This window comes from Arachis duranensis, chromosome 8 (assembly GCF_000817695.3).
Source record: "Arachis duranensis cultivar V14167 chromosome 8, aradu.V14167.gnm2.J7QH, whole genome shotgun sequence".
In the NCBI taxonomy this organism is placed as follows: domain Eukaryota; kingdom Viridiplantae; phylum Streptophyta; class Magnoliopsida; order Fabales; family Fabaceae; genus Arachis; species Arachis duranensis.
This window is the reverse complement of record NC_029779.3, coordinates 44754619-44768092: the sequence shown is the minus strand read 5'-3', so window position 1 is coordinate 44768092 and position 13474 is coordinate 44754619. Positions and strand designations below refer to the sequence as shown.

The 13474-nt window shown below is 34.1% G+C and overlaps 2 protein-coding genes across 5 annotated transcripts in view; both read right to left on the bottom strand.

Annotated features, from left to right (window-relative positions):
- Positions 1-512: 512 nt before the first annotated feature.
- Positions 513-4214, bottom strand: LOC110272343 (serine/threonine protein phosphatase 2A 57 kDa regulatory subunit B' kappa isoform-like). 2 transcript variants are annotated; one of them, XM_052252569.1, is made up of 4 exons: positions 3836-4214; positions 1543-2836; positions 1048-1116; positions 804-958 (listed from the first exon to the last, which is right to left on the bottom strand). In XM_052252569.1, exons 2-4 carry the CDS (start codon positions 2722-2724, stop codon positions 935-937), a joined length of 1275 nt encoding a protein of 424 aa, XP_052108529.1. In that variant the 5' UTR covers positions 2725-2836; positions 3836-4214; the 3' UTR covers positions 804-934. The 2 variants fall into 2 exon arrangements, with proteins under 2 accessions (XP_015937233.1, XP_052108529.1); XM_016081747.3 differs by having other exon boundaries at positions 513-1116.
- A 1875-nt stretch (positions 4215-6089) lies between these two features.
- Positions 6090-13474, bottom strand: part of LOC107463019 (probable RNA-dependent RNA polymerase 1) — a 7646-nt gene continuing 261 nt past the window's right edge. For 2 of the 3 annotated variants that reach the window (XM_016081721.3, XM_052253052.1), the window contains exons 2-5: positions 11789-12330; positions 9290-11142; positions 7829-7979; positions 6090-7139 (exon numbers count right to left, since the gene is read on the bottom strand). In XM_016081721.3, coding sequence (XP_015937207.1) covers positions 6336-7139; positions 7829-7979; positions 9290-11142; positions 11789-12304 — 3324 coding nt within the window. In that variant the 5' untranslated portion in view covers positions 12305-12330 and the 3' untranslated portion in view covers positions 6090-6335. Of the gene's footprint in view, positions 7140-7828; positions 7980-9289; positions 11143-11788; positions 12331-13474 lie in introns of those variants that run through there. The other variant, XM_016081722.3, reaches the window with a different exon arrangement.

The window sequence follows — 13474 nt, the reverse complement described above, 5'->3', positions numbered from 1 at the left end:
ACAAGTCTAGTCTTAGTACTCTTCTTCTTCCTGCCATGCTCCGAAGTCCCAACTCCTCCACCCATCAGCAGCATTGTCGCCTAAAGAGTAAAGTTGTGTTCGATCTTTACTCTTACTCCCTTCACCAGGCCACCACCACTCTCATCACGACCTGTCACCTTCAACCTCCTCAGCTACCGAAATTGTGCCGCCATGACAACAAGCAATGGGAGGAAGAGCAACTCCGCCCCAAAACCACCCTTACTTTGTTCATAACGACCACATCACAAACTCCACCCCCCACCATGAATCCTAGCATAGTCTATTTTAAACTTTTATATATTAAGTGCTTTGAGAAGTAAAATAAATAAATACTCTTACAAAGACATCTTCACATAGAAATGGCGTCAACGTCATTGGGAGTATCAAAAAAAAAAAGAAAAAAACATAGTACTAAGGAATGGAAAATCACGCAGAGATGATTATGGAAATAAACTTTTTGATCTGCGACATGGTCCCTTTTTTCTCATCAGTTTAATTAGAAGTAAAAGTTGCATCAATACGTTAGAAAATTAGCAATCAAAACCGTTATAATTACAACATTTTTTGGCTACTGCCATGCCTAAGAAGCATCAAAAGCGTGATATATATAGGACCCCAAAAACAGAACCCACTCTCCCAATTATAGCCATTTCCACTATTAACAGGGAGTGGGAAAAAAATTAAAAAATAAATGAATGAAAGAAAAAAGATGTAATTGAGGGTCTATGATACATACAGTTTTGTAAGGTTATCAAATTGGAGACACTAAACTAAAACAGTTGTGTTTCCAATCTCTGGTCGGACACCGGCCGCTTTCTCGAGTTGTTTCCATGCTTCCTTCCGCTTCTCGGCTTCCGAGCTTTGCCTTGCTTCTTCCTCTTTGAACCGAGCAAGGCACGAAACGTACAGCTTCTCATCCATCTCTACAAATATCTTCCTAACATTGAGAGTTAAGTTGAGAACTGCCTGGTTCCAATGGGCTTGACAATTCCTATCTAACGCCGGTAATATGATCGGCAAGATTACCTGACGGTTGTGAGCAATCAGGTTGACGATGTGGTCGTTGTTCCACAAGAAAAGAGCTCTTTCAGCTACCTGAAACAATTCATAAGAAAGATAGTTGTGATTCCAATGGGAGATTCAAACAACTATGGAGAGCTCTAAAGAAATAATATGAACACTTTAAAATGCTGCAGCCCAAAACTAACACAAGCTAACAAATAAGGACCTGCAGAGAATAATTCTCGGATGGATACTTCAGTTTTTCGCCATGCTCGATTTATGGTGAAAGAAATACTATCGAACTCTTAAGCCGAAATGCGAAGAATGCCTAGAAGGGAAAAAGCTAGCATCCACATTGAGAATATGCAAACCAGGGTGTTCGAATTCCTCCACATTTTAGACAAGTAAAAGTGCATGCATTCAATTCTCACTAAAAAGCCTAGCATAGGATTCAGGGGATAACAATAACCAAGGTATCAGCAAATGGATTCAGTATAACTCAACAGTTAACAGTTGTACCTGAAAATGAGAACTGTTAATGCAGCATCCAATTCGCCAAAACAACGGCAGCATGACCTTCTGGAACTCTACCATGTTAATCACTTCCAGAATTTCTTCCAATTCACCAAGGAACATCACCTCCTTCTGACTATTGGTTATAGGCCAATATTTCAACAATCCTCTAATGACGGTACTCGCCAACTTTGGCTCTTTCTCTATAAATTGAGTGATGCAATAGGACAATTGCTGGTAGTATACCCCCAGGGATTTGGGCTTGTGCAAGGGGATCAACACCCTCCATAAGAAGATCTTGTGCTCCTCCTTCAAAGGCAGAGCAAAACCACTAATTATGCTTCCAAAGATCTCTAACAACTCAGCAATCCCATTGTGCCTCTCAGTTTCAAACACAAACCTAAAGAACACATTGTTAATGGACTTTCTTATGTAAGGCCTGTGCACCATGAATTTACCATAAACCCTATGCATTATGGTTTTTAAGCAATCCCTCTCTCTAGGATCCTCTGAATCAAACAACTCTAGCAATCTCGAAATAAATGAACAATCAATGTATTTCTTTGCCACCTTTGCATCAAGACAAGGGGAACTAACAAACTTAAGCAACAAGTCATACACAATTTGCAAGTGTGGCCAAGAAGGATCAAAAGATGGCTCATCATCATCATTCTCGCCATCTCTGCCACCGGATCCACCGGACAACCGCCGAGACCGGTAATTTGGTGGGAAAACACGGAATAAGTTGATGGCACACATTCTACACATTGCTAGAATAGCCGGCTCAGTGAATTTAATAGAGCCAGAAGCTACAAAATCAACGAGTTCAATCAAAGTTCTTCTTTTTATGTCCTTTTCGACAGTGTTTTTACTTGGGTCGGTGAAATCGAAGGTGACACAACAAAGGTTGAGCTTGCTAACAAAGAGGTTCATCTTCTCCAAGGGTGGAACATCCTTGAAAGGGATCAAGGCTTCAATCCCTGCAATGGTGCTTTCTGGAAAAATAGAAGACGCCCACTTTGCGTTGGAAGAGCTGCCACGGTCTGTATGGTGGTTTTTACCAGCGGCACGTGGGGATTCAGGGATGTCCATGGAGGAGCTTGGCTCAGAGGATGAATCAACTTGGCTTGACTCATCAGCATCAACCTTCTTGTTGCGAGGGAGCTTGCTGAGGAATTGCTTGAACATTGTGCCTACCTAGTTGGTGAATCTGGTAAAATTAGAATCTTTTTGAGGAACCCATCAAGGGTAGAATCAATACAGGTCGAACATTTTCGATTCGGAACTGTGGTTAGCCAACCTGGTATGAAATAAAAGCGCAATGTTTTTAGTCCAGGCAGAATCCAAATTTCTAAAACTAGAAATATCACCCATTATATACTATATCATGCGTTGTTTATCACAGAAATTTAAGCACAAATCACATTGCTTTAATAAATACATTGAAGTCAAATTATTGAAATTCAGTTCTCACTTCTCAAGAGTTGTCCACCATCACATATATACATGAGCTGAAGGGTTATTTCAAATAAATAAGTGCAGTGGATGCTGAAGTTTAAATGGAAACAAAGGTTGACACATATTGAAAGTAGACATTGCAAATGCATTGGAACTTGGAAGCTAAAACTTCAAGCTGTTGAAGTTTAAAACCATCATAGGACCTATGCTTCTTCTAGTTCACTTTAACAATCATCAATCCGTAAAATGATTACTAACAAAATGTATTGATTTGAACAAGGAAATAGATTATAAAAATAAGAAAAGCTCCTCATATCACCGGACATCCCCATTTATCATATTTACCTTGATGAACCACATTCAAATTAAATAAATAAATAAATAAAGAGAATAGAACTTACACTATATTTCACCAAGTTTATACTTCACAATTCTCCGAATTACTCTGTTAATTTCTAAATAAAAAAATTCAAATTTTTTATATCTATGATATTCTTAAAAGAATAATATATTTACATTTGCACTCATTTAAATATTAAGGGAATAATTAAGAATATAACTTAGCACTCTCAAACAAGTTATCTCATGCAAAATAACGCCAATATGCAAGTTGATCAAAACAATGAATTTTATACTAACACCAATCCATACAAATGTAACATGACAAAAGTTTCCAAATAAAAAGAGTTCGTTTTGTTTTACCATAAAAATCTTCAAAAGATTAATAATGTGAAACCACATTACACACATAGATATGACAAGATGAAAGATTAATCATGGAAACAAATAGTACTAAAAAGAAAACATCTATCAGAGGCAGCTATGGAGAGATGCAATGTACCTTATGGATTTTGTTTTCTTTTTCTTCCGTGAAAGGGGAAGAACAAGGTTGGAAGAACCCTATATCTCGTTCATGGAAGGAATGCGGGAATTACGTCTGATTTGAAGAGATTCATTTGGGGAATTGGAATGCGCTGTGGTGAATTCGCGAATTTGAAGCTTGCAATGGTGAAAAATCGATTATTTTTCAAGAATTTGAGTAGAAAAGAAATAATTAAGTGTTCATTTGCAGATCACGATTTTTTTTTATAATATTTCTGTTTAGTCGCTATGATTTTTTGTTTTTGGGGAATGAAGCCCTATGTGCCTTTTTCTTTTTGTTGTGTTAATGTTAATGAATAATGATAATGAATCATCACCATTCACCACCATGAAACTCAGAAACTTAACAAGGCTATTATTACAGGTGTTTCTTTCTAACCTTTATATGTTCATATCTTTTTCTCTTCATCTTATTTGTGGCAGAAATAATAATTAAAAAAAATATCAAATAATAGTTGTCATTCAAATTAACCACCCATACCGGACCACTCCTAAGTCTTAACTACTTAGTGTTTGGTTGGATGTCATTATTTTGATAAAAAAAGATTTTTTTTTATTAAAAAAAAAATTTTTTATTTTTTAGTGTGTTTGACAAATTTTTAGTAGTAAAAATAAAAACACTAAAAAAATCAAAAAAACATTTTTTTTGAGCTGTAATTTATATTTTTTTAAAAGATGTTTTTTTTTAAAAAAAAGATGTTTTTCATATAATAAATAAACAAAAAAGTACTTTTATATTGTTATACCCAAACATAATTGATAAATAAAAAGATCTTCTTACATGAGATATCCAAACATAAAATTACTTTTACTTTTCCACAAGATCTTTTAAAAAAAGATAACTCGAAAAAAAATCTTTTCTTAAAAACTCACCCAAAACAAGCCCTTAGATTTTAATGATTTACTTTTTAATAATGAGGTAAATTTTTTTTTTCCTAAAGGTAAAAGTTTTACAAATATTTTTAATGTTTGATTTAATTTAATTTTATATGTTTGAAATAACTTTTAATTTTATTATTTTTAATCTTTTTATAATTAACGTGTAATAATTTTTTTATCAGTTTTACCTATCATCAAATGCAAATTATCACTATCTTTTTTTTTTCTTTTTCTACTTCGATGACCCTGTTGTCTTACCAAAATCAAACCGATCTAATTTAATTAATTCTAGTTCCAACAGGTAATCGAATATAATCAAATTTTATCTATCTTTGTTTAAATCGGATATTGAATTCATCCTTGTAAAAGACTCCAAATCATTACTCAATAAGATGAAATGAAACATTTAAAATAATAATAAAACATTTCAAATATTAGAAACAAAATTAAACTAGGATTAAAGATTAAATTTATTGTACTTATAACTTATTTGTATTAGAGTTCTATTATACATCTAAATATTTTATCAACTAATTCCAATTAAATTAGTTTAAATCTAATAAAAACTATGTGCAGGGAATCACATACTTTTTAATCGAAATTTCTTAACTATGAGGTAGAAAATTTTTAATTTTGACACAAAATTTTTTTAATTTTGATACTAAAATTTTTTAAGATTTTGAATTTTATGCTGCAATTTTTTTTCTTTTTAGTCTTTTTTCTTCTTTATTTGTGCAAAATTTCTATATTTTTATTTAAAAAATTGTGTTTTTCTTTCAAAAATTTGTTGTGTTTATTATCAAAAAGGATAAATAAAAAAATCAAACAAAAAGTTCGTCTTCTTTATTTAATTTTTTATTTTTATTCATTTTAAAAGATAAAATAATAAAATTATGATAGTGTAGAACAAGAAAAACTATGAGAAACAAAAGAGTTATTTGGAAAAAATATAAAAAAATAGCACCGATTCTCCTAATCGTAACATGAAAATTTCTTAATTTTGATACCAAAATTTTTTAAATATAACATATAAAACAAAGTGCTAAAATTTTTTCCTTATTCTTTTTGGAAGACGACGATATTAAAGAAGAAAAAAAAAGAAAGAGGATAATGATAATAATGAAAAACGAAGAAGAAATAAGGAAGAAGAGGATGTGATAATAATTATGATAATGATAATAATGAAAAAGAAGAAACAAAGAAAAAGAATCTTATGATGAAAAATTTTGCATATGCAAATTCTAACTTGGTTACACTTGGTTAAAAAAAAAAAAACTTAGGTTGTCTAACATTTCTGTCGGTATTATAAGTTTATAACTCATCAAGTCATCATGTGGGAATTGACCTGCGTTATTTCGCAGGCATTACATTTACATATATGTGAAATAACACGAAGGATATATTAACACATCTGCAACTACAATGTCCACACACAATTTCTCTCATCCATAACATACTCTTCATCATCATATTTACATACATGTACAATATTCACACCCTTAAATTACTCACAACATAGAAAATAAAGAGGAGCTGCATGCTCCACAGCAGCAGAGAAGGGCAGAATTGTCAATTCCAACTCAACCGAGAAACCTATCCTCCATTGAAAGACTATCAGACCTTCTAATGCAGGCTTTCTCCTTCTTGATTTGAACAAGTTGAGGGTAAACACACCATGGGAAACTTAAAAAATGGCCCCTATTCATGCCTTCATTATAGAGACCATAGTAATCAGGATGATAAGTAACATAATACCATGCAGAAGCCTTTGCATAGGCATCATCGCCATCGCCATCGTTGAACCATGTTCGAGCCTCTTTCCTTAGAGACCTCACAGCTGCATTAATTGCATCTGAATCCCTCTGTTTGCCGAGAGATTTTGACATTTTCATGATATTCCCGCCAAAGATTTCGGCTTCTGTCTTGACCCCATAGTAGTCCATCAAATTTCCCAGCATGTAGTCATAGTTGGTTTTGTGAAAGAAAGCATCATCAACATAATCCATAAAACCATCAACTTCCATATCAGGGTCATATGACTGTATAGCCACTTCCCTGGTAAAGGATGTGATGATCGAGCTGGCATTCATTGCGATTCCTCTCACTTCCCTGAAAAGCTTTCCTATAACATTCTGCGAGTCGTAGGACGGTTTATTAAGCTTCTCCATAAAGTCTGGATATTCTTTTACATAAAGTTCGTGAGGAATAACGGCTGGAACACCAGTTTTTGGAAAGTCAACTGCTATTGAATATAGCTTTGCTAGCTTGAGACATGGTTCCGACATTGCTTTTAACGGCTCTCGATCCGCAAAGACAGTGTGTGCATTGCCAATTATTCCTAGACTGTCATTAACTATGTAGTTTACAAAATACTCCTCAATATCCTGTATCAAGTTGATTAAAAAAAATGAAATAAAGCGAGAGTTGTGATTATAAGATTGGATGCACTCAAGATTTTGTTGTGGTGGAAATAACAGAATGTATGGAGTGTGTATTGGTAAGGAAGACACGAAGACGAACTCAGACCATACCGCAAGTTAAATGGATTGAGTATCTTGGGTCTATCATAATAAATACTAAAGAAATAGAGATATCTAAGTTATAGAGTTCAAGCTTCGTGTAGGAAAAAGAGAAATGTTTTAGGTGTTATTTGTGATAAAAGAGACTAAGTGACTTTTGAGGCTAAATTTTGGTTTTTCTGAACAAGTCTAGCAACACATGCTGAACATAACTAGTATTTATAAGATTGTTGTTGAAACTTTTGACTTATGGAATGACACTAGAAAAAAATAACAAATTGACATAAATTCTAATTTAGATGAGTATTGGATTTAGATAGAGAGTAAGTTAACAATAAAAAATGGCAGAAAGAAATGACAAGTTGGATGAAATCAAGTTTTTATAACTTATAATCAGTATTGAAGTGAAACCTTGGATGAATGTGACAACATAATCCATAGCAACAGCAGAAAACGTTGAAACACTTCTAAAGATTATACATAATAGCAACATAAGATTTCAAACCAAAAATAATATCAAATACAACAAAGATAGCAATATCGAAGAACGATACCTCGATCATGACATCATGATCCAGTTCCTTACTTGGAGCTGCAGTATAGTCCATTGGTTCGATTTCACTTGAAGGAATCAATTCAGGGTCCCAAGAAACAAAGTAAATATCGCCATCCAAATCACTTCCCGAACACTCATTTGGATGAGGCCTTAGAACAAAAACCAGTTATTGATGGCCACATGCAGAAATTTACAGAAGCATTTATGAATGGAAATAACTTTCTCAAGCATATTTAAAGAAGACCAACTTTGATGTACCATTTCAGATCATGTATAATGAATGTGATTTGAAACTCATAAGCATTTGACTAACATATCTAATAAAGACAAACAATATGGATGCCTGAAAGAATATGTATTAGCTGCAACTGCATTGCAGGGTTTTTTTTTCCTTTCATTCTTACTCTGATTTACTCTTTTCTTTTCTTTACCCCAAAACTGCATTGCATGCAGGTCCTTTTCACCTTCATTCTTTCTCTTTTATCATTTTTCCCCAAAACTGCATTGCAGGTTCTACTTATAACTTTTGAAAGTTTTCAAATTAAGTGTCTCTTCTTTTTTTGTTGCAAATTAAATGTCGTTTTTTAATTTCAAGAAATTATTAATGGAGGGAAAAATTAATACTAGGGAAACTTTTGTCTTTCTTTTCTGATTATTACATTTCAATTCAATAGTTGTATAATGATCATGCACACCTAAAAAGATACAGTTAATTTGAAATGGAAAGAGTACCAAAGATAGCTAGAAGGCAGTCTCTTAGAATGAATGGAGTTCATAAACGTAACAGAACCATGGCCAATTTTCAACACGTAAAACTAGCAGTTCATACTTCATAGCATTATCATATTTATTAAAAAATTATTCTCCATAATTTTGCAGCAGTGCAGCTGCCTAATAGATAATGCACCTGAGAGAAATAAATATTCATGGTAAAGGCAAAGTAGGTATTAATTATGGAAAAGTATAGGGAGCCAATGGTCTAAACGTACAATGTGTACAATGGAGATTTAGGAAATATTAGAGATATGACCATTAGTGTTACATTATCCTGTCAGGTTACACTTTTGGGATGAGTGGGTTCATGACATGGTATTAGAGTTCTAGATTCGAAAGGTCAAGGGTTCAATCCTTGGTGAACTCTAAAATTAACTTAAGTTTTTAGGATGAGTGATTTTATGACATGAGATGTTTATTATCCCTGGTATTCGGATGATTATTGTGGATAGTGTGGGTGATGTTCATTTTATTCATGGACCAAAGGTTTAACCCATTGTACACATTGTATACACTTAAGCCATTGGCTCCCTAGCACTACCCATTAATTATTTCATCAAACTTGTTTTATGTAAAATTTTAGTGACTTAAGACTTGGACTGCACTTAAATATAGATGATACAGTATCTTATGAGATAGTGTTTACCATAAAAACAATGATTGAAATATTAAGAAATATAAGTACCTGTGTCCTTTCTGAGGGAAAACAACACAATCTAACATGTGATGCAAGGCTGGCACATTCACAGCCTTTAGAACGCGCACATCTCCTGGGTGCAAGCAGGGGTTTTTCGCCACTACTACCTTACCATTGACTATGTAAGATCTTTCACGACCATACGAAGAAGAACTATGGTTAGAGAATTGAAGGAACACCTGACCATATTCTAGGCTTCCAGTTTCATCGAGACAACCCATCATTACTCGTCCGTTTGGAATAAGGATCCTAGTCTTGATTCGCAATTCCAAAAGTTTTGATGCCCTGAATGTTTGCAGCATCATTGATAGAAACGGTTCTTCATTCGGCTTGTAGCCACAGATGAGCATCTCCTTTAGAACATTACTGATTTCCCCAGTGTACATCATGTCCAGAGCCTCGTGCGCCTTTGATGAATCTGTTAATATAGTATTCAGTTGATCGACAGCCTCTTTCTGTTTTTTCTCAAAAACTTCATCATTGATGCCAAGAGTAGATAACAGAGAAATCAATTGACGATTTAGATAACAAGGCTGAAATTTACTACATCCCAAAACATCCAACTTTGTGTTATCTGAATCATACTTCAGCATACTCTTCCTCAGTGATAGCTTTGCTGTCAATGTTGGGTCGACAGCCACAACTCCTTTGTATCCGCCATATCGGATCTGAAAGGCGGACGGAGTAGAACTGTAACCACATTTTTTAGCAACCTTCTTGGCAAATTCACGAGATATCTTTCCAATTCCATCAGAGAAGACATAGCCATTAAACTCTACATCAGGAATAACTTCAATTTCATCCTTCTCAACACTTAGTGTTTCAGTAGATGAACCAAAAGATTGCCCCAGCCTAGCAGCATATTTGGCCACATTTCTAATACGATGAAAATCTCCCATCCATTTCCTGATATATGCAGCAGTACGTCCAGTTGCTGTAGGAGCAAACATCCAAAGAGAATTTTCCCGCAACTGACTTGACGAGAAAGCTAGAAATTCAAACTTCTTGTCACCAATAGTAATGCCATCTCTAAGGATAGAAAGAATTCTTATGTATATTTCAGTCTTAATATTCACAGAAGCACGTTGCGACAAATCAGTAGAATACAGTTTTTCTAACTCTTCATCAACAAATGAAACGCGCAGGAAGTTGTCAATATCCTGCTGGAAATGGCGAAGAACACGATTTGAGACATTAACCTCTGGACCATAAAAATACACTTTGCAGGGTGTAATCTGAACCCTCTTTACATAGACCAAACCAGTATCCAAGGATATCGCAGGTGATCGAAGAGGCTTCCCCGATGCATTGCTGGCAATGTACCTTCTGTACTGATCACTCAGCCACTTTATGGGATCATAACAGGACTCCTTTGAATAAGATATTTTTTCTAAAGCATGTTCTATATATTCAAGCTTCACTCTGCATGGATCAACCAAACGATAAAAGCCATCATCAAGTGATGGACCAGCAAGACACCCATGTTGAACCAGTGAATTAACTTTGAACAAGATATCATATGGTATTTGAGTGCCTTGTGGAGGAGTAACAATTGGAACAAGGCCGAGATTGCTCGAAAAAGGAGCTCCTGTCTCTAAAGTGAATGGCCTCTCACTTTCCTCATAATAACCAAAGTTTTCCCTGAAATCTGGAAAATGTTGGCCATCTGGAAGCTCTATAACTATAGCAGTAGACTGGCCAATACAGTTGCAAGGTGTGAAATCTATTGCTCGAATCCATTGGTCATTGGAGTCATCTTTATAGTAGTTGAATAACGGATCATCATATATATCTCCCAAAGTATATTCTTCTTTCTCAAAAATACGGGGAGCACCAAGTAACTGCATTTGAAGAAAAATTAAAGATGTTCATCACAAGTCATGCATAGGGCAACCATAGCAACATGCAATTACAAGGTAAAAAATCCCACAAAAAGAAAAAGGACAAAAATTCGAGAGAAAATATTTCGGCTTTCTAAGTCATATCAACATGGTAAATTCTGAAACACATTAAAAAAGGAAAAAGTTACAATAAGTAATAACACGCTTGACATCAAATTTAAACCTTATGCACTAGATGAATTGGTACGAAAAATAGTTGCGAGGATGGTCGAAGGTTTACACATAGTTATAGATGAAACGAAAAGGAAAATAGTAAGTGAGAATTGTCAGTGAGATTTCTAAAGGCTACTCTCCTCATTATATGTAGTTGTTGCTTGCTTGCAAGAGAGATGGTTTATACCTGTTTGTTTTAATAAACATACGAAGATTGCTTGTTACTAGTTTGAGTTATCACTTCAGGTTCAGTTCATTGTAAATTTTTGGTAAACGAGGTACTCAAGCAATGTATTTGTTATGTTCAATGGGTAGGAGAGTGACTATAAGGGGTAACTCCTGTTGGAAGTTACATTTTTCCACTATAATAAAAATGTTACCTAAATCTGAAGAATAGATTAAAACCAATAACGATAAGTTTAGATTTAAGAACCTGAATCAGGAGATAATTAGCAGTTTCATCTCGGGGTCGATGCAGCTCAATCTTCCAAATATTGTCATAATAAAGCTCAAGTTTATATTCTGAATTGTTATGGGACAGAAAGAAATGAAACTTTCTCATTCCAGACCCGAAACATAAACGGACATCCATATTTCTCCATAAAACAGAGATCCTTTCCTCTGAGAGCTGACAGCCGAAATGCAGTTTCACATTGTTCAAACAATGCTGAGAGGATCTTGGGTTTGGCACAATATCTTTCATCATTTCCCTAGCCTTCAGACGAGAATTTCCAAACAACAACTTTTTGGTAGCTTTGGACATCATGAGTGAAGCATTTCTTGCAGAGATAAATTGAATAATTGCGTATTTCCTTTGATCCTTACCTTGGCTTTGTCTTATCTTAAAAGCAAATACAGTTCCTTCACCAGTAATATGTTCCACATATGTCTTTACATGGTCCACGGTAACATAAAATGGAAATCCAGACAACTCAATTGTTTTACCCATCCTTCATACGCACTCTTTTGCGTTTCCTGAATAGCAGTAACAAACTAAGTAAAACAATGAAAAAGCAGTAACAAAAGGGAACACTAACATGATGCTAGATCATCTATTTTAAATAGTTAATTTAAATTTGTGAGCATATTCAAATGACATCCAAAATATTACAAATTCAAATCCATTGAAATTTTATTCACATTGGCAAACTTGGATAGATGACAATTGATTTGGACACTAGAATGCACATTCCGCGCCAATTTGTTTTCAAGGGAAACCTTTCACTGCTTTTCACAAATGGGGGCTTTCCATGTAAAACAAACCCTTCTTAATGTAAACTAATTGACCATGTGACAAATTAATTTAAAGACAGCCATGTCTGTAACAACTTCCACACTTTTAATGATGAAAATTTATCCAAAGAACCTATCAGTTCTGGCTGTAAGTTTTGAAACAAATCAGATGTTACATAACTTAAATTACTATAATATATAAAATGACTTTACTAACTAATCAATTATCAGCTGTCAAGAATATGGATAAGTATCTAGTTTTCAAAACACAATGTCACAATCTAGCAAAAAAGTTTCAACAATGTCAATGAGTGCAACCTGCAGAAAATGTCAATGATTTCTGGAACTATGATATTATCCAACCTTCTTCTAAAGGTGCGTTTGGTTTGTTTCATTTTCTGTTTTTATTTCTAGTATGTTTTGTTTTCTAGATCTTGTGGAGGAAAAAGAGAAAATAATAAAAACAATAAAATCCAATTTCTGATTTCACCTCCTATTTTTTTTTTTTTTTCCACACAATTCTGAAAACAGACAGCACCGAAAAGTGAAAACAGAAAATGAAAACGCAAAAATACAATTGAGTCAATAAGTGCAAATGAATCAAGAAATAAAACAAAAAATACAGCTGAAGCTCAAGAACACCTTTTATATAAAGAAAAAGAAGTTACACATACTAGATTCACTGGCTCATGAATAAACGTAAAGAACGTAAATAAATAATAGTCTTTATTAAAATGATTTGGATAAACAAACATGAACAAGGTTGGCTTAAATGGCTTCAAGATATTTACGAAATTAGGATGTATGTTTCTGCTTTTCGGACAAAAAAATCAGCTTGTTCACTGAAAAATTCACTTTTCACACGTAACGAATCATAAATGTGGAA

Excerpts from the sequence above, each read along its gene's own strand:
- LOC110272343 (XM_016081747.3), bottom strand. The coding sequence starts at position 2,724 with ATGTTCAAGCAATTCCTCAGCAAGCTCCCTCGCAACAAGAAGGTTGAT. Across the intron at positions 1,117-1,542 it reads TTAACAGTTCTCATTTTCAG|GTAGCTGAAAGAGCTCTTTT; the intron begins GTACAACTGTTA and ends GAATTGTTTCAG.